Source organism: Ursus arctos, unplaced genomic scaffold, assembly GCF_023065955.2.
Source record: "Ursus arctos isolate Adak ecotype North America unplaced genomic scaffold, UrsArc2.0 scaffold_9, whole genome shotgun sequence".
Classification (NCBI taxonomy): domain Eukaryota; kingdom Metazoa; phylum Chordata; class Mammalia; order Carnivora; family Ursidae; genus Ursus; species Ursus arctos.
Window position 1 is genome coordinate 40,270,654 of NW_026623111.1, and position 21,017 is coordinate 40,291,670.

At 37.4% G+C, this 21,017-nt stretch overlaps 1 protein-coding gene across 3 annotated transcripts in view; it reads right to left on the reverse strand.

Moving 5' to 3' along the window:
- SCFD2 (sec1 family domain containing 2) overlaps positions 1-21,017 on the reverse strand; it is a 426,762-nt gene that overhangs the window by 311,206 nt on the left and 94,539 nt on the right. For all 3 annotated transcript variants that reach the window (XM_026508880.4, XM_057309879.1, XM_026508881.4), the window contains exon 4: positions 6,572-6,747. In XM_026508880.4, the coding sequence (XP_026364665.3) occupies positions 6,572-6,747 (176 nt within the window). The remainder of the gene's footprint in view (positions 1-6,571; positions 6,748-21,017) is intronic.

Genomic DNA, 21,017 nt, shown 5'->3' on the forward strand with positions numbered 1-21,017 from the left:
GATGCCTACTTTTCATTGCAAAGACAGGTGGAATTTAAAACTAAAGCAACACGTACCTGGGTTATCTTGAATAGCTTGATAACTCATTTGTATTTTATTTAAAAATCACTTTCCAAGTTGGATTTTTAAATTTAGAAAAATAAATTCTGCCTAAAGAAATAACTGGAGATAGAGAACACATATGTACAAGGCTGGTTTTTAGATAGTATAAACCCAGCTCCCTCTTCTACACAGAATTTGCTACTGTTTCATAGCCATGATAAATTATGGTCGATAAAGTTTTTCTTTGTGACAATAGGCATAAAAACATCAGATTTGCATTGTAGACACTGGGTGTTATACGCAACTAATGAATTATTGAAGACTACATCAAAAACTAATGATGTACTCTATGTTGGCTAATTGAACTTAATAAAAAAAAAAGAAATAAAGATATGCATTGTAGAAACAATGGGATTTACATCTAGATTTATAAAGAAAAATGCTGTGAAACATTACCAAACGGTAAGTACAAAAAGGGAACAACAACTTTCTAAGTAACTCATTTTTCCTTAACAAATTTTAAGTTAGAAAAACAAAGTCTAGGTGAGAGTATGTTAAAGGCATTGCTCACAGAACATAAATTGACATTTGTAATATTTCTGGTTCCACTGAAAGAATAAATAACTACTATTTACTGAGCACTTACTTCTTGCCAACCCTGTACTTACTGATGCACATACATAATGCTATTCAGTCCTAACAATACCAAACACTAGGAGGCAGGCCTTCTAATCCTAATTAGAGGAGGTGACTAAATCAAACTTCCTTGCTATACTATAGAAAGAGAATTCTTTGTAGGCTACCACCCAAATTAAGTAAATCCATACTATGATTAAAAAAAAAAAAAAGCAAAGCTACTCTTACAAGTGAATACATTCACTAATAGAATCATAAATGTATCCATGTTCAGGTTAAATGTGCTCTTTTCTACATTTTAAACTTGAAACAGAAACAACTGTCTCTTAATGAGCACACATGTACCAAACGCCTAAAACAGACTGTGATTTTGGACCTTGGAGATAAGGGAGAGGAAAAGGAGTTGAGAAGATATTTTATCTCCTTCGGTTTTTAAAAGCATAGTCACTGCTGATAAACATTAGATTTTTCCCAACAACACTCAAAATAGTTTCCCTTTTGAGCCTATAACATTATCTTTCTGTCATCTTCAGAAGCCTGAGGCAAACAAAAGTCTTATGAATTGTACTCAGATCTGTTGCTGACCTGTCATAAAATTGCCAAAGCCACCGAACTGAGGGATGGTAGTGTAGAGGAAATGCAGTAACCTGTGTTTCATTACAGATTTCCAGGATCAATGTCTTTTCCTTAACCAAGATTGTCTATAATGTTAGTTACAAAGTCAACACTGAGGTCCCGGTGCAGAGGCCTGGTAGAGAGTGGTGGAAACGAGTCTCCGAGGAAATAAACAACTCTCAATGCTGGCCGAGATTTGCAACTAGGTGGTTCTCAAGCTCTTTGGGAACAGCTAGGAGTCACCCTCATCTTCAAAATAAACTTAGATGCTCTACTTTCAAACCAAAGTCTGTAAAAGGGACAGCTCACCATATACGAGGACTCGTTACACTAATGGCTAAGTGTATACTGTCTAAAGTAAGCATGTCCATAAACAAAGAGCAGTTAGGATGGCCAGTGTACGAGTTAGCTTATGCTAAGCACTGATTTGCAAGGACCCAGAAATGACTGAGAGCACAGTGCTAGCCTGCATAATGTGCAATTATGATAAAAGTAGGGTTTTGGCATTTTAAATGCTTACTTCTTTTTCCCAGTGTTTTTGTTCCTTTCCCCTTGCTGAAAGAACCACACCAAGTGCTGTGGTCACATCTGAGGCAGTCTAATAGGGAACAGGATTCTAAAAATTAATTACAAATATTGGCTGGCTGAGAATTATTAATACTGTGTCCAGTTTCTTCGGAAACCTCTAGTGAGTTGAAAGATTATCATTCCTGAGAGAAAACGGCTCTCCCTTGTTTTGAAACACTTGTGTTTGATTTTGGAGCTGTGGGCGAGGGTGAGGGCAGAGGGTGAGGGCATTGTCTGTGTGGCAGGGCAGTGAGGAGGGCAGGACTTGGAGAAGAGGCCTAGAGCAGGTTATCAGAGCCCAAAGGAATGAAAAGGGTATCCATGGAGGGGAAAGTGACAGTGCAGGCTGTCACCATCAAAGGAGGGGGAGGAGGGCTTCTTTACATGGTGGGTGGCAGAATCCAGCACTGTTGGAACCCCAAGAGAATAGAGAGGACATCCACGTGGAAGCTGGAGGCAGTGAGGGTCCAGTGCAGGGTATCGGAACCTGAGCAAGGTGGGGTGGGAGTGGGGGAGGGTGGGGAGGTACAAAAATCTATCAAGGCCCCCGTGGAGTGAGGAGGGCATGGTGGGGGGGGGGGGGGCACGGGCTGTGGGAGGGACTGAAGCAGCAAGGAGGTGAGAAAAGCATTCATTGGAGGTTGGAGGAGTGTCATATCCCAAGACCTTGTCAGAGCCTGAGCAGGGAGGTGAGAGCATCTAAATGGGGGAGTGGCCAGGAGCCAGAGCCTGCAGAGGGAGGAGGTTTCTGTGAGCAGCAGTGGGGCCTGCTGGGGGGGGGGGGGGTCCTGGAGCCTGAGAGGAGTGAGGAGGGCACCCATGCATGAGGGCGAGGCGGGGGAGCACGGCGCAAGATGTCAGAGCTCAAGTGACGTGAGAAGGGCATCCGTGTGGGGGTTTCAGCAGGGCCGCCTCGGTGTGAGGTGAAAGAGACTATCTATGTGGACTTGGCCATGGCCTGCAGCAGGAAGACAGAACCCAGGTGAGGTGTGGAGGGTGTGAGAGGGGCAGCACCTCTTATGGAAGACTGGCTACGTATGGGGGGAATTTATCACCTCTTTAAATATGTTGAGGGTAATGGGAGACAGGTTCTTCGCTGTCAGAGAGGGAAGTTACACATATGGGAAGGGAGAACGCTACAATAACCTTGTGGTATTCTATTAGAATTGTGGCATTCGTATGAACTCCTGGCCTTCAATAGATAGGTATAGACACAGGTATAGATGAGATCAACAAATGCAGAGATAGCTGAATTTTTAGAGTGATTCATAAAATTCCGCTAATACTGACCAAAATAAGACCAAAGTGAGCACAATAAAAATATTACGTGTTTAAAAATGGAATATAACTATGTATTCAAAGGAGATTTAAATTCTTAAGAGAATTCTATGAATAAACTTATGCCAATAAATTTGAAAAATAAAAATGAATAGCTGACTTAAGCTAATATAAACTACCAAAATAATCTCAAGAAGAAACAGAAGATGAGCACTGGGTGTTATACGCAACTGATAAATCATTGATCACTACATCAAAAACTAATGCTGTCTGTATGTTGTCTAACTGAACATAATTAAATAAAGAAGAAGAAACAAAAATTAAATAGATCTAGAAACATTTAAATAAATTGGAAATAAAAATCTAAATCTAACAACAAAGATATGTTGAGATGATTCCTTAGAGATATTTCACTGTTGAGCAACTGTGATTCCTTTCTTATACAAACAGCTCCAGAAAATACAAAAATGAAACCCACCCTGATTTTAAAAAACTACCATAACCTTTGTTTCAAAACCAGACAACAGCAGCACAAAAAATTATATGCTAATGTCACCTATGAGCATAAATGCAAATAGCTAAGTATTAGCAAATTAAGTCCAGCTGTGTGTGTGTGTGTGTGTGTGTGTGTGTGTAGGACCAAGCTGAACTTATCCAGGAATGCAATAATGATTATTGAACATTAACAAATTATAAATACAATTCACCACACTAACAATTAAAGGAGAAAAAACCCTAACAGTCATTTAAAAAAATTCATAATGAATTTAGAAATGAAACTCAACACTCATGCAAGATAAAACAACAACAACAACAAAACAACGACTCAGTAAACTAGGTTTAGGAAGGAACTTTCTTAGCCTGATTTAAAAAAAAAAAACCCAGCAAACATAATATTTAATGGTAAAATTTTAGAACATTTTCTTTAAAGTCAGGAATAAGATGAAGATGACTCTTTTCACTGCCTCTATTGAACAGTGTCCTAGTATCTGGTTAGAGCACTAAAAAAGAAAGTGGTATCAAGAAAGTGTAGAAAGGAAGAAACAAATACAAATACAAATGCAAATGCAAAGTTGATGGACATGTGATTACCAGGCAAAAGTGAAGAGTATCCCTGTATGTCAGCAATGGACAGTCAGAAAATTGAATCTTAAAAAATTCAATTCACAATGGTATTAAAATCTTTAAAATACACATAAATAAATCTAGTAATTCCCTCTTACAAAGAAAAGCATAAAACTGGACATGTTGATTTTAAAACACTGTGGTATTAATTCTGTGATAGATAAACTGGCCACTGGAACAGACTGGAAACTGAGAAATAAACCCACTATTATATGGGATTTTAGCTTATTACGTATCAGTAGGAAAAAGATGAATATCTTTTGGCTCCAAATAAGAGAAAACCAACATTTTTTTAAAGATTTTATTTATTTGAGAGAGAGAGAGAGCACAAGCAAGAAGGAGAAGCAGGCTCCCCACTGAGCAGGGAGCCCAAGGTGGGGCTCAATCCCAGGGCCCTGGGATCATGACCTGAGCCAAAGGCAGACTCTTAACCCACTGCGCCAAGCAGGCACCCCGAGAAAACCAACATTTTTTTAAGTGGCTCGAACAGTGAGAAGAATTATTATCTCACAAAACAAGATATTTGAGCTAAGGTTCAAAGTCATTAAAGATCCAGGTTCTGTCTGTCTTCCTTAGGATCTCAGTGACTTCTCTTCATTATCACAAAATGCTCATGTCGTCAACATACGTCAAGAAGCAGAAAAAGGATAGCTTTCTTCATTATGTATATTCCGTCACAATATTAAAGTTAAAAGACAAACCATAGCTTCAGAGACATATTTGCGTGATATAAGACAGTTTTTCTGTTACCCAATAGATTAAAATGGGCACTATAAGAATGAGCAATTGGCAGAAGAGGAAAACTGAGGAGTCAATAAATACTGTAAAAGATGTTCAACCTCATCAGTAGTCAGAGAACTGCAAACTTATATAAAGAAATAGCACTGATCTACTATTTTTTAAATGTTCTAATTTGAAAATACTGAGTACTGGACACTATGTAGGGAAAAAATATGTCATCTATGCCTAGCAGAAGGGTCAACTAGGTCAACCTCTTTGGTGATCACTTTGTTGATATTTAGTAAATTCAACAATATGCATGCTCCAACAATCTAACATCCTTTCCAAAATACATATTCTAGAGAAACTCTTTCACATGTACATCAAAACACATGGTCTAGGATATTCACCACATTATTTCTTCTTTCTTCTCTCTCTCTCCCTCTCCACCCACACACCCACCCTTCCACACACACACACATGAATATGGAATGGCCTAATTATAAACCAATATGAACTGGACAAATAAAGTGTTGTATATTCATATAATCAAATAGTATGGTATAGTTTAAATAAACGAACAAGATCTATATACGTCAACTCGAATTATCTTAAAAATACAATGTTGAGAGGGAAACACAAGTTGTTTAGGAATATTTATAGTACAATATTACCTACATAAAAAGCAAAACCCAGAGCACAATACTCCGTATTATTTACGGATAAATAAGTATTTAACTAAAACACAAAAACAAGGAATCGAGTTTGTGATTACCTCTGGGAAAGGAAAAAGGAGAATCATAGCAAGGAAGGGTACAAGTATCAGAACGTTTCAACTTTATTTCTAGTTTTATTTCTTTAATGAAAAAGGATATAAAATATATATTAAAAATTGGTATATTACCCAGAACTTAAAGCCCAAAAAAATAAAAATAAAATAAAATAAAAATAAAAATTGGTAAATTATATTGAGTCTGTAGAGAGTACATATAGACATGTCATATTATTTTATTTCCATTTGAAATGCTTTATAATTTTTTAAGTTTTCCATGAAAATATTTCATCAATCATGAAAAGGTCCTAACCCCATATCAATCACTTCAAATTCACTACATTCACAAATGTAGTTTGCCTTCCTTCATCTTTTACTAAGCACCATTTTAAGCAACATGCTATATGTTGTTTGAGGATTACAGACTACTTAATGTCAGAAGAAATGTAAATAGTAGTAATATTCTGCAAGGAAAGTAGCAAGGATTGAATGAAGATATCACGAAGATCAAGAGAAGTCAAACGCCATAAAATTGAAAAGAGGTTAATCAAATGCTCAAAAAACATTCTTGGTATTGAGGGAGAAGCCAAAGATGTCACTGTCAAAAAAACAAATATAAACAAAACGAAAAACAAACAAAAAATAGGTATGGAAAATTTCTACTATAATTTTAATTTGGAGGCTCTTAGAGAATATGATATAGAGCATAGGTCAACACTATGACTTATTACTAAGACTACAATAAACATCAAAGTTTTTTCCCGGAAGCGAGCATTTTAATTATCAATATCCCAAGAAACTCCCATAGCAACATACCTGGAGAAGGAGTCTTTCAAAAGCCAGGAAGTTGTCCCACTTGGCAGTCTGCGGGTGTTTCAGAGTTTGAACTGTGGCCAGCCCAAGCTGTAGGAGCCCACAGTGATTCACTAAAGCTTTGAGGTTGTTCTTGAAGAGCTGAATATAGGACATGAGCTGCCCCGGAGTGACTCTCCCTGGAGAAACATAATAATTTATCAGTAGTAAAATCATGAGAAGAATGCCGTTAATAATAGTATTGTACTGCTTCATATTGGCACAGAACTTCAGAGTTGGCTGCAAGCTTTCCTAAGCTATTATGATTCTTACAACAATGTGGTGACAGTAGCAAATTTGAAACTATTACCTGCTTTTTACAAGTAAAGAAACAGGGGCCACTTGAGTGGCTCAGCTGGTTAAGCATCCAACTCTTGATCTCAGCTCGGGTCTTGATCTCAGGGTCATGAGTTCAAGCCCTGCATTGGGCTCCACACTGGGCATGGAGCCCACTTAAAAAAAAACAAAACAAAACTGGGGCACGTGGGTAGCACAGTTGGTTAAGTGTCTGACTCTTGGTTTTGCTTCAGGTCGTGATCTCAGGGTCATGAGATCAAGCCCCGCATTAGGCTCCACACTCAGCAAGGAGTATGCTTGAGATTCTCTCTCCCTCTGCCCCTCCCACTCATGCTCTCTCTCTAAAAATAAATGAATAAATCTTTAAAACGTAAATAAATAAAAATTAAAAGATTAAAAAAAACACATAGAGATATTAAGTAAAGAAACAGATATTAAGTGATCTGGCCAAGGCCATATTACTCGTAGAACTAATTTTATAATTCTGCAATGCCCCACAAATAAGTTCCCAAAGTCATATAAATAAGAATTTGTTGAGCTCAACATAGAGTGCCTCTCCAAGCAGAGTACATAGCGATCTAAGAAGCAAAAAGGCAAAATTTCTAGTGGTGTGTGTATGTATAGAAAGTAAGAAGAGAAATCTGTTACAACCGTGGCTAAAATCTCATCACTGATTATCAGTGGGTTCATGACAACATTCATGAGGATCAAAGCTGGCTGTTACATGAAATAAAAATCTATGGAGAACTGGGGTGGCAAAAACACTGGAAGATGAGGCGTCAGAAGAAAACACTGGGCATGAGTGATACAGCACATTGACTGAAATGGTCACCTAGACTAAAAAAAGAGCCCATCTCACAAAAAACTAGAGATAGTACAGAAAAACAAAATGTCTGTTGAAGATTCACTCCTTCAGAGCCTCTAACTCCAACATTTGCCTGTTGCAGTCCTTTGACTGAGTCCTTCACATTGTGCAATGTGTCAAACTGCATTCCTGCCATTCATGGGTGCTATGGACAAAACTCCTGAATGCCAGATTCTCTCCATTGGACAAGGAGGCAGCAATGGGGCCAAACACAGATGCAAGTCAGATGAATCTTCCCTACAATCCTACCCATACCATGTTTGTGGGTTGCTCTCCAATGCCTGAAATCCAAGTTTGTTTATTATATCTTGGTTTAATATTTGGCAATGAGATCACCTATATTTATTTAGCACCTTACAGTATACACAGTGCAAGCATGCCACCTTTGATTCTCATAGCAACTCTTAGGGTGGCAAACAAGGCATGTGCTGGATCTATCAGACCCACCTGAAGCACTGGGAGTTGGGTGTCTTACACAATGCTAAATATCAGGTATCACATAATAAATGTTTTTTTTATCACAATACACAAAAACTAAAGACCTTGCCATGAGAAACTTATAAGCCTGCGACAAGAAGAATAAGAAGAGTGCGATGATAAGTAATGAAGCAAGTCTCACTTATTTCTTTGGTTCCTTGGTAAAGTCTGAGTTCCTTCCTGATTCTCAGGGCAGCAAGCTAATGATCTACTTGCTTAACTACTTACAGAGAAGAGCCTCATCAACTCCTTCTTTTTTTTTTAAAGATTTTATTTATTTATTCGACAGAGATAGAGACAGCCAGCGAGAGAGGGAACACAAGCAGGGGGAGTGGGAGAGGAAGAAGCAGGCTCATAGCAGAGGAGCCTGATGTGGGGCTCGATCCCTTAACGCCAGGATCACGCCCTGAGCTGAAGGCAGACGTTCAACCGTTGTGCCACCCAGGCGCCCCTCATCAACTCCTTCTTTGTCTGGTTTTTGAGTCAGGTTTATTAAGGTATAATTTACATACAGTAAAATTCACCCTTCTATTGTACAGCTCTATGAATTGTGACAAATGCATACAGTTGGGTAAGCACTATCACAGTCAAGATAGAGAAGATTTCCATCATTCCAAAGAGTTCCCCCTCTTGGTAGTCAATTTTCCTTCTCCACCCCAGCCCTTGCTAAGCACTTTGCTGTGTTTATCTGATCTCTGTCCCGCAGTTTAGCTTTTCCAGATGTTATATAAATGGAATTATACAGTATGGAGCCGTTTGATTCTGGCTTCTTTCACTTTAGCATAATGCATTTGATATGCATCCATATTGTTGCTTGTATTAATAGTATGCTCCCCTTTTCTTGCTGAATAATATTCCATTGTATGAATATGTCACAGTTTATTTAGCCATTTATTTATCCATTCACCATTTAGCGATCGTTTGAACTATTTCCAATTTTTAGAAATTATGAATAAAGCCTTCACAAACATCCGTGTTCAGGTTTTCATGTAAGTATGGGTATATGGATATATGGTTTCATTTTTCTTGGGTAAATTTCTAGGCCTGAGGTTGCCAGGTCATATGCTAAATGTATGTTTGGTTAACTTTATAAGAAACTGACAAACTGATTTCCAAAGCATCCTGTCCTGCCAGCAACCTATGAGAGTTCTAGTACCTCACATCCTCACCAGCACCGGTTACTGCCAGTTATTTTTTTTTTTTTAAGATTTTATTTATTTATTCAACAGAGATAGAGACAGCCAGCGAGAGAGGGAACACAAGCAGGGGGAGTGGGAGAGGAAGAAGCAGGCTCCTAGCGGAAGAGCCTGATGTGGGGCTCGATCCCATAATGCCAGGATCACGCCCTGAGCCAAAGGCAGATGCTTAACCGCTGTGCCACCCAGGCGCCCCTTCTGCCAGTTATTTTTATGTTAGTCATTCTAATATGTGTGTAGAAACACCTCACTGTGGTTTTAATTTGTATTTTTCTAATGTTGAGTAATGTTGATCATCTTTTTACGTGCTTATGTGCCATCCTATATGTTTTTTGGTGAAGTGTCTGTTCAAATCTTTTGCCCATTTTTTATTAGGTTGTTTACTTTCTTATTATTAAATTGTGCCATTACTTTAACTAAGTCATTGATTCAATACATATTTCTGTAACAAACACTCTTCTTGCTGCCAGAAATAAACCTGTGAACAAATCAGACAAAACTCTTTTTCCTCACAGTGAACAAATATAGAAGACAAATAGCTCCTTGATGCCCTCCTAATTAATTCAGTCCATAACATATCATTTTCATTTAAGGATGGAGGCCTTTTGTGCAAATGATAACATGTTTATTTACACAATGACATCTTCTAATGCCAATTAAATATTAACACTAAATACGTGAAAAAAATGTTCAAGTGAAATGGGTTCAATCCACGATTGCCATGACCTCCATGTATTTGTTTACACATTGTACTGCTGGTGATGGCAACTTGGTTCTTGGACACATAGGGCTTAGTCAACCAAGAGAGATATTCATTGAACAATTATACAAATAATTACTTAATCATGATTGCAGTAAAACTGCTAAGGAAAAATACAAAATGTCTTGAAAGCGTGAAAGGCCTTTTAAGACTCAAAACTGCCGAACTGTCCAACCCTATCTCCTTAACTAAGGAGGAGGAATTAAGCTCAAAATACATACAACCCATTTGTAATTTCACTGTCTTTTAGAGAGACCACAAGAAATGGAAATCATCGGAGAAAGTCATCAGAAGGTCTGTTTAGATTTCTATTGTAATAACCATATGTTCAATTTAAAGAGAAGAGGTTTTTTTCATTCAAAAACACAGTTGAACTTTTTATCCAGTCAGCACTTCCTAGCTCAGCTTCTAGTCATCATATTTACGTAACACTGTCTGCCCACATAAGGCGTGTGAGCCAAAGAAACAAATGAGTATAGAGAATTAGGTAATTGGAAATGCAACAAAACACTACATTGTGAATTTAGTAATTATTTGCCTTTGATGCCTATTCTGTTCCCCTCTATAATAGCTTTTTCTTACATACAAATGCCAGTAACACTTCATTAAGTACATCTTGATAGCAGATTTCTTTTAACTCCATAACACGCTACTTGGAATTCAGTAAAAAAGTACGTCACACAGATGACGTAGCCTTAAAAAATAGGCTAGTGAGATTTTCAAAATTTTAAATTTAATCACAACCTTACATAAAACAATGGACATCAACAAATCGACTACCAAAAATGCTACAGTGAGACTGATGACTCAAGAAAGCTGCTCAGTTCACACTGACTAAAACAGCAAGCAACCAGAGGCAGGTGCTAAAAAAGTAGTAGCAGGACATGTCTTCATGTCTCACACCACAAAACAACAACAACAAAAGCTTGTCATGCAGACTTACATGGTGATTTTAAAATGTCCATTCAGAGGGCCTTGCAACATACTTTTTGAAGTCATAAAAACAAAGGTTATTTGAAATCAAGACTGCATAATATATAGCAACTTTTTGAAAGATGATGATTTGAAATCTAAAAAATAGTTTTCAAGTAAGAAAAGCTATTGGGCTTTTTTTTTTAAGAGTTTTTAAGAAAGAGAAATAGGCTTCTTACTTAGATTTAGCTAAGAGAAAAACATCGACCATCAAGTCACTCTATATTTTTAAATCCTTATTAAAATATAATTGTCTCGAGGGAAAGTGGACAGATTTGGAAAATAAAAGGATTTAACATTTTGATATTGTTTGCAATCCTTACAATATTGAATTCAACTGAATTCAAATGCATCGTGGAGCCTATTTTTCCATTTACTACACACACTTGATAAATTATAATTTTCTCAACCTGTTTTGTGGCTTGTTAAAATATAATTAAAATATCTACACATACATACACATATATGATTCTTTGTTGATATGCTTAAAATAAAGAATATTCTGTCAGTGCTGGGTTTGATTTAATCATAAAACCGTGTCTTATGGTAGAAAGTAACCACCATCAGAAATTTTGTCTAAAATAGCATATTTAGCTACTACACTTTTTTAAAAGCTCTTGGCATGAGAAATGATAATACTGTCATTGCAAGTTTTTTATTCATCATTTTCATGAAAAGCCAGTGTATGAAATTTGAATAAACAAACTTAGGTATTTTAAGTCTTGCATTCCCAGAAATCAGCATTTCATTTGTCTCCTTTTCAATCATTTTTCCAATATAATAAAGGTGCAATAGATTAAAATATTTAAATCTAAGATGTCCTGCTAAAACTCTGGTTTATTTGTTCATACACAATTGGCAAACAGAATAGTTTCAATATTACACAAAAGTCACATCTGTTCATTTTTTCCCCTCATTATTTCAACATTTTGTGCCACCTAATAACAGCAGCTGAACACAAAGTAAACAAACACAGCTGAACACTGCAAGCCGCGAGAAGAGCTGAGCACTGTATGCAGTGCCCATGCAGCTCGAGCTCTTTCTCCTGGCTCTGCCTGGCCACGTGCCACCTTGGAAGTGCTTCCTGTTTGAGTCTCCCTGATCTTCAGTGCAACTAAATAGCTTTAGTCCTCTTCACATCCCCTTCCAGTGAGCTGCCTTCAACTCTTTTGTTCACATAAAGTCCTGTATAAGCTGTAACATCTCTTTATTTCTAGAAATTGAGCATATCTTTTTAACTATGCTGGTATTTTATCAAGATTCTTCCTGGTTTGGTCAGTGCTCCGATTATTAATTTGCAAAGATTTTTGAATGGGCCTCTGCTAATGGTACTTTTTTTATCATGAACCCTGATTCCTAGTATGTGATTTTGCAAAATCACTTTTCAAGGAATGTATACACATCATAGCAAAAACACCCACAATGATATATATATCAAAGGTGGCAACTCTACTAAAATTAAACTTTTGATTGGTAGGCAGCACCATCAGAGAAAATTCCAAATGTTAATGCAAGAGTTGACATAAGAGAGCCAGAATCTTGTGCATGAAAGATGGTTTAGGAGTTTTGTGAACAGCATACAAAAGGCTCAGAGGTGCCTGGGTGGCTCAGTCGGTTAAGTGTCTGCCTTTGGCTCAGGTCATGATCTCAGGGTCCTGGGATCGAGCCCCACATTGGGCTCTCTGCTCAGTGGGGAGTCTGCTTCTCCCTCTCCCTCTGTGCTCTCTCTCTCTCTCTAAAATGAATAAATAAAATCTTTAAAACAAACAAAACATACAAAAGGCTCAGAGAGTAGACCGAGTATATATATCCTCTCCTTACTCCAGCAGAATGACAGAAAAAAATAAAAAGGGCTAGGAACACACAACAAAGAGATTGTGAGATAGTCTATAAGCAGACAAAAGATTTCAAACATTTTGCCCCATCTGTTGGTTATCTTTGTAACCTACATTATATACTAAAACTTTCTTTTTTGTTCTGTCAAATACAGATGGTATCCTTCAGCTTTTCATTTTCTAAGAAGAGAATAATAGCCCCCCTTACACTTCCCCCGTACTTTTTATTTCCCCCTTTCATCTTGCAAATCATTTGTACTTTTATTTTTACCTTGTCATGACGACTGGCATTTATATGTTGTTCTGTAACCATAATTTAGTCTTATGCACTTTTTTTTATGGTTTCATTAAAAAAGTTCATTATCTCCTCCAGTGAAATAAGTCAAGCAGAGAAAGACAATTATCATATGATTTCTCTCATCTATGGAACATAAGAACTAGGAAGATCGGTAGGGGAAGAAAGGGATAAAGAAAGGGGGAGTAATCAGAAGGGGGAATGAAGCGTGAGAGACTATGGACTCTGAGAAACAAACTGAGGGCTTCAGAGGGGAGGAGGGTGGGGGAATGGGATAGGCTGGTGATGGGTAGTAAGGCGGACATGTATCGCATGGTGCACTGGGTGTTATACGCAACTAATGAATCATCGAACTTTACATCAGAAACCAGAGATATACTGTATGGTGACTAACATAATATAATAAAAAAACATTAAAAAAAGTTCAAAAGCAATCAATAGTTATAAACTACATAACTATTAATGAGAGTCAAATTATGTGCTATGATTACATTTCCTTATGCATATAATACACTTTGTTCCTAGAATGCTTCGTGGCATATTACCTTCCTCCCTCCCTCCCTCCCTCCTTTCCTTCCGTCCTTTGCATTATCTGCCTTAACCAAAGCTTTAAAGTATTCTAACCTCAAATACAGTATCCTATCTTTGAAGTCTGTAGGTTTTTCCCTCCCTGAATACTGTCAAACCTTTAACTCTCCAATGCCAACCTGGGCAGATTGTTTTCTAGGCCTTTCTGCATAGCCAGCAACCTGGAACTCCTTTTATTGCTCTCCTATGTTGGAATGGTTTCATTAAATCTCTAACTTTTCTTTCTTGGTATACTGCCTTTTCTTGCTGGACATCCTTAAGTAACCTCAGAAAAGGAATTCTGAAGAAAGCAGAGTTTTCGTATCCCTGAAAAGGTGCTTTCTTGTCCTCAAAGTTTCATGATAGTTTATTGAGGTCTGGAATTCCAGGTGGCCACTAATGCATTATACATTATCTTCTGGTTTTCAGGGTTGCTGATAACGAATGTGTGCTAGTCTCATTCCTGTTCCTTTGTAGATGAGCTTCTTTTTTCCATCTGGGAGCCTTTAGGATCTTATTCTCTTGTACTCTAAGGACTCACAGTGATTATGACTACTTTAGAGGTCTTTTGATTCTTTCCAATTTCTTCTCAGTAAGCCTATTCAATTTGACTATGTCTTTCTTCACATCTGGGAAAGTCTCACATTCTTCTTTTGCTAATTTCTTATTTTCTGCTTTCTCCTTCTTTCTGAAACTTCTAATATAGTTCTGGGATATTATGGATTTTTTCTCTCTGTCTTTTATTTTTTCTTTCATCTTTTCAGTGTCCTGTTCTTTCTACATTTTAGGAGAGTTTCGCAATTTATGTTTAAACTTTGGCTGAATTTTGTTTTGTTACATACCATAAGATTTACCCTTAAAGTGTACAATTGAGAGGTTTTTAGTATATTTACAGAGTTGTATAATTATCACCACCATTTTCATCAAGCCAAGAAAGAGCCCATACCCAAATTTCTTCAGTTATGAAAAAGATATACTGCTATAAATCCACATTTATAGGAATATAACCTGAATGAAATTTTCCACTGGGAGACGCAACAATGCTTAGTCATACCTAGTTACAACTGAGAAAAGCAGAAATGAGAATATTCAAGTAATTATAAGTGAACCCTTTTTAAATATAATAATACTATTGTCATTTTTATCATTTTTAAAAAAGAAATTTAAAGTATAAATGCCTGGAAGATGAAAGAGGAATGGAAGAGAACTAAATAATGGAGCAAAACAAACAATAAAAATAAACCTCCTGCCCTCGGCCACCCAAAAAGGCTTTGCCTAGAATACATGAAAAGGTAGTACAGCAGAGGGAGCCACCTCCCCAGAAGGTACCAGCAACTGCAGACTCAGGAGCCTCAGGTATGACGGAGGTGGAAAGTGAGGAGTATAACATAAAGAAAAGTACACGAATATTAAGTACACAGTTCAATTAATTTTTACATATGTATTTACCCATGTAACCACCATCCAGATCAACCTACAGAATATATCCAATACTCTAGAAGAGTCCTCCATATACTTATACTTATCCAGTCAATAATCCCACAAAGGTAGACTATTACTTCTATCTCTACCACCACATATCATCTTTTATCTGTTTTTGAACAACATATAAATGAAGTCTTTTGTTTCTAGCTTTTGTTCAACATTATCCAGAATCTCAATCTTTTTTACTTTTTAACCATGCTTTATTGCTCTGTATTACTATACCAGTTTCTTCATCTATTCTGATTTGAAGGACACAGGTTTTACAGTTTGGGGCCATTATAAATAATGATGCTATGAACATTCTATTACATGTATTTTGGTGCACATAAGCACTCATTTCTACTGGTTCTATGTCCACATGTTTGCTGGGTGGCTGTACATTTCGCTTTAGTTGATACTGTCAAACAGTTTTCCATGGTTGTATCAATATCTTCATACATTTTAAATTTGATTAAATTTAACAATTCAACATAATTTTAAAAGTATACATGTAATGTTTAAAATAAAGCACTACTGTATCACTAAGTTTCCTTCTGGTATACTATGTTGTGTAGCTAAAACACACAAAGACAGGATGGTACTGGCACAAAAACAGACACATAGACCAATGGAACAGAAGAGAGAACCCAGAAATGGACCCTTGGCTCTTTGGGCAACTAATCTTTGACAAAACAGGAAAAAACATCCAGTGGGAAAAAGACAGTCTCTTCAATAAATGGTGCTGGGAAAATTGAACAGCTACATGCAAAAGAATGAAACTTGACCACTCTCTCACACTGTACACAAAGATAAAACTCCAAATGGATGAAAGACCTTGATGTGAGACAGGAATCCATCAAAATACTAAAGGAGAACATAGGCTGCAACCTCTTTGACATCGGCCACAGCAACTTTTTTCATGACACATCTCCAAAGGCAAGAGAAACAAAAGAAAAAATGAACTTGTGGGACTTCATCAAGATAAAAAGCTCCTGCACAGCCAAGGAAACAGTCAAAAAAATGAAGAGGCGGCCCACAGAATGGGAGAAGATATTTGCAAATGACACTACAGATAAAAGACTGGTATCCAAGATCTACAAAGAACTTCTCAAACTCAATAGACAAGAAACAAATAAATCAAAAAATGGTCAGAAGATATGAACAGACACTTTTCCAGTGAAGACATACAAATGGCTAACAGATACATGAAAAAATGTTCAAAATCATTAGCCATCAGGGAAATTCAAATCAAAAACACACTGAGATACCACCTTATGCCGGTTAGAATGGCAAAAATGGACAAGGCACGAAACAACAATTGTTAGGATGTGGAGAAAGGGGATCCCTCCTACATTGTTGGTGGGAATGGAAGTTGGTACAGCCACTCTGGAAAACAGTGTGGAGGTCCCTTAAAAAGTTAAATACTGAGCTACCCTATGACCCAGCAATTGCACTATTGGGTATTTACCCCAAAGATACAGACATAGTGAAGAGAAGGGCCATATGCACCCCAATGTTCATAGCAGCATTGTCCACAATAGCTAAATTGCGGAAGGAGCTGAGATGTCCTTCAACAGACAAATGGATTAAGATGTGGTCCATATATACAATGGAATATTACTCAGCCATGAGAAAGAACGATTTCTCAACATTTGCAGCAACATGGACGGGACTGGAGGAGATAATGCTAACTGAAATAAGTCAAGCAGAGAAAGACAATTATCATAGGGTTTCACTCATTTATGGAACATAAGAAGTAGGAAGATCGGTAGGAGAAGAAAGGGAAGAAGAAAGGAGGGGTAAACAGAAGGGGGAATGAAGCATGAGAGACTATGGACTCTGGGAAACAAACTGAGGGCTTCAGAGGGGAGGGGGGGTGGGGGAATGGGATAGGCTGGTGATGGGTAGTAAGGAGGGCACGTATTGCATGGTGCACTGGGTGTTATATGCAAGTAATGAATCATGGAACTTTACATCAAAAACTAGGGATGTACTGTATGGTGACTAACATAATATAATAAAAAAATATTATTATAAAAAAATAAATAAAACATTACTAAGAATGGCCGAAAAGAATCACAATGGAAATCACATTGACATATGATTAGTATGCATCTTTATTTTCTTGTTCTCATAATATTTTTATATATTTATTTACTTACTTACTTACCTAGTTACATAGAAAAAGGCCTGGAAAGCAAGATACTAATTTAGGAACAAAGATTATGTTGAAGAGCAAGATGGTGGGGAGGGACGATATGCCTTCACTTTTTTATTTCATGTACATTATGATTTGAATTTTCTAGAAGCATGTGCTAGTATTACTTTTTAAATAGTCTCTTGATTCTGAAACAAAACCATGTCTGTCTCAGGCAGAATAAACAGATATGTACAGTGGATGAAGCATTGTCTTTCAACAGATTAAAGAGTTAGAAGAGTAATAATAACTGCCTGCTTCCCACCTCTTTTGAGGTCAAAGGGCAAAGAAATACATTTAACATGCAGGTAGAGAGATTTAAGTCAGAAATGAGAAACAAATTTCATGATTGCGATGACTATTAGATGCTGAAACAAGTTATTAAAGGAGGAAGAAGGAAGACGTTATAAATCTTCTCCCGTAGGGATCTGAAGGGCAGTATATACAGCCATCTGTACAGTGAAACCTGGATAAAGTACAGCTGGGAATTGATGTCCATTTTTATGACGCCATATATACTAAAGGTTTCCTGGAATATCCTTTAAATTGTGTATGTTTCCCATTACACAAATTTTGAGCTCTATGACTTTACAAAGATAGAATAAGAAACTAATGTGAAAAGAGCATTTTAATTATACAAATCAATTCAAATGGTTCCAAAATTTATAAGTTTATTGTAAAATGTATTTTCAGGATAGCATGGGATAAAGTATAACTGCCGAGGGACCAGGGGTCACAACAGAAAATAAACAGCTCTCCCTGAAAGTTATACAAAACACTGAAATATAAAACCACCAGAAACATTTATGGTTTGGTTTTCCTTGGAAATGCAGCCTTCCTGAGGCTAACTTAAACACTGCATCAACATTTATAAACTCAGGAGAGAGCATGGAAAGGAACATATAGATTACCCTGTTATCTAGAAGGCATTATCTGAGGCTGCCGGGGAGGGAGCATTTCCTCGGTGGGTCCACTCTGACTTGGAAAGGAATTTCTACTCTTAGGGAAGCCTCTAGGTAAAGAAACTCCCACCCTGTAGCCACAGGCCTCTCACCATATTATTCTCTTTGGTTTTTAAACTCCTAGCCCATATTCTCATATTGAAGATTCCTTATGTTGAGGAAACATAAAAATGGGGAAGAAGAGGAAGAAGAAGAGGAGGAGGAAGAGGTGGATGAGGAAAAAAGAAGAGAAAAAAGATGCACCAATTTAAGTTAAAAAGATAGGTCTTGTTATACGCAACTAATGAATCATCGAACTTTACATCAGAAACCAGGGATGTACTGTATGGTGACTAACATAATATAATAAAAAAAAACCATTAAGATAAAAAAAAATATAGGGCTTGAAGGGTAGATGCTTGAAGAAGGGATGTTAGAAATTCAGATTCCCATTTTGCAGATGAGGAAAACAGAGAAACAGAGGCAACTTGACTTCTGTTTTAGGTGATGGAGTGTAAAAGGGAAGCATTTGTTTAGTGACCTTAAAGATTTCAGGCATTATTAATTCAATGAAAACTCTTTCTGTTTCTCTAGATTCTCTATCTTCATACCCCTAAGTAGAGGTGTTCTTTAGGGCTCTGTCCTCAGCCTTTCTTCTCAACCACTACACCTTCTCTCTCTAATTGATCAACCTTATATTTCCTTCAGAAATTTACTACTTCAGTTTCAACATAATCACTAGGTAACTAAATCCCAAATCTCTACTTTCACTTCTGGAAACCATTACTCTAGCCACACATTTTCCAACTGAGATCATCAGGCAACAAATCCTTTACACAGAATAATTCCATCCCCACATGTGGCAGTTGTATGACCAGTGGTCATTATGTCTATAATGTGTCTTACCTGCCCACGAGACAATAAAGAACTCCATCATACTATACCCTGCTTATACAGAATACCTTGAATTTTACAAACACTATGTTTCATGTAAATTACCTCATCTAATTATCAGATTACCAGACAATTTGTTAACCTCCCATTTTGCAGATGGAGAAACAGGCTCAGAAAAGTTAAATGACTTATTCATTTGAAGACAAAATAATATTTTATACATTTCTTATCTCCTATAAGACCTTAATATATAATATGTGCAGATAATAAGTATCTTTTAAAGGAATAAAAATGATTGCCTATTACCTATAGATCTGGATAATATCTAGAAAAAAATTTCAGTGGTCTTTTCCCCCTTCTATTTTGACACCCAACTATTATTCCAATGATCTCTAGGAAATTGTGCCAATCTTATACCCCAGGGAATGTGGAACTCTTTTAAATGATGGTTCTCAAAGACACTCCACAGACCTCTGGGTTCCTGAGACACTACTGGGTAGTCAAAAAAGTCAAAGTTATTTTCATAATACTAAGATATTACTGGATTTTGTTACTGTGCTGTGTTTACACATGGTACAGAAACACTGGTGGGTAAAAGTGCTAGGGCCATCACACCAACACAGGCAGTGGTGCTGAATTACACAAGTAGTCAGTTTCACTTCAGAATGGTCATGATGAAACTGTAAATGTTGTTAATTTTATCAAATCTCAACCCTTGAGAAAAAAATCAATATCCTGTGTAAAGAAATGGGAAATATACAAAAAGCATTTCTGGTACAAACTGAAGTACAATGATTGGCTTGAGGAAAAGCACAACGTGATTACTTGAGTTGTGAACTGAACTAGCCCCTGTTTTCATGGCACACAATTTTTACTGCTAAAGACAAATGAAAAACTCTGGTTCTTTATATATTTTTTTCAAAAAAATGAATGAAATGGGCCTGTCACTCCAAGGACAATGGTGGTTTGTATTGCCAAGAGCAAAAGTCAAGTTTCCATGTGAAAATTATAATTTTGGAAAACTTGTAGCTGCCCCTCTATCTTTACATTCCAAATAAGTAAACATTTTCTAATGATCTAATTGGATATCAACATATATGTTTTTTTCATATAATATGGGTCAACATCCGGAAGATCTGCATAATTTAGAGAACCAATATTTTTCAAGTGACTAATACACATGGTATAAATAATGTGTGTTTAAAAGATCCACTTAAGAGAATGGGGAGGAAGAGTTAAGATGGCGGAGGAGTAGGGGACCCCTTTTTCAGCCGGTACCCTGAGTCGAGCTGGATAGGTACCAGACCAGCCTAAATAACCACGGAATCAGCCTGAGACGCAGGATGATGCATCTGGATCTCTACAAATGAACATCTCCAGCGCTGAGTATTGAGGTACCAAGAGGGGAGCTGTAAACCGTGCACGGATATCGGAAGATAAACGGAAGGGGGAGGGAGCCGCCGTGTTTGGGCGCCGGGAAGCGGCAGCCACCTGCACGGGGGAGCGGGAAGACACACAGAGGGTACCCGCGAGAGAGCGGACTGAGACCGGTGAGCCGTGAACGCGCGCGCCACCAGGCATCTCCCGGAACACCGGAATCCCGGTGTGCTCACGGGATCCAGACTGAGACCGGGAACTCCCGGAGCGCGC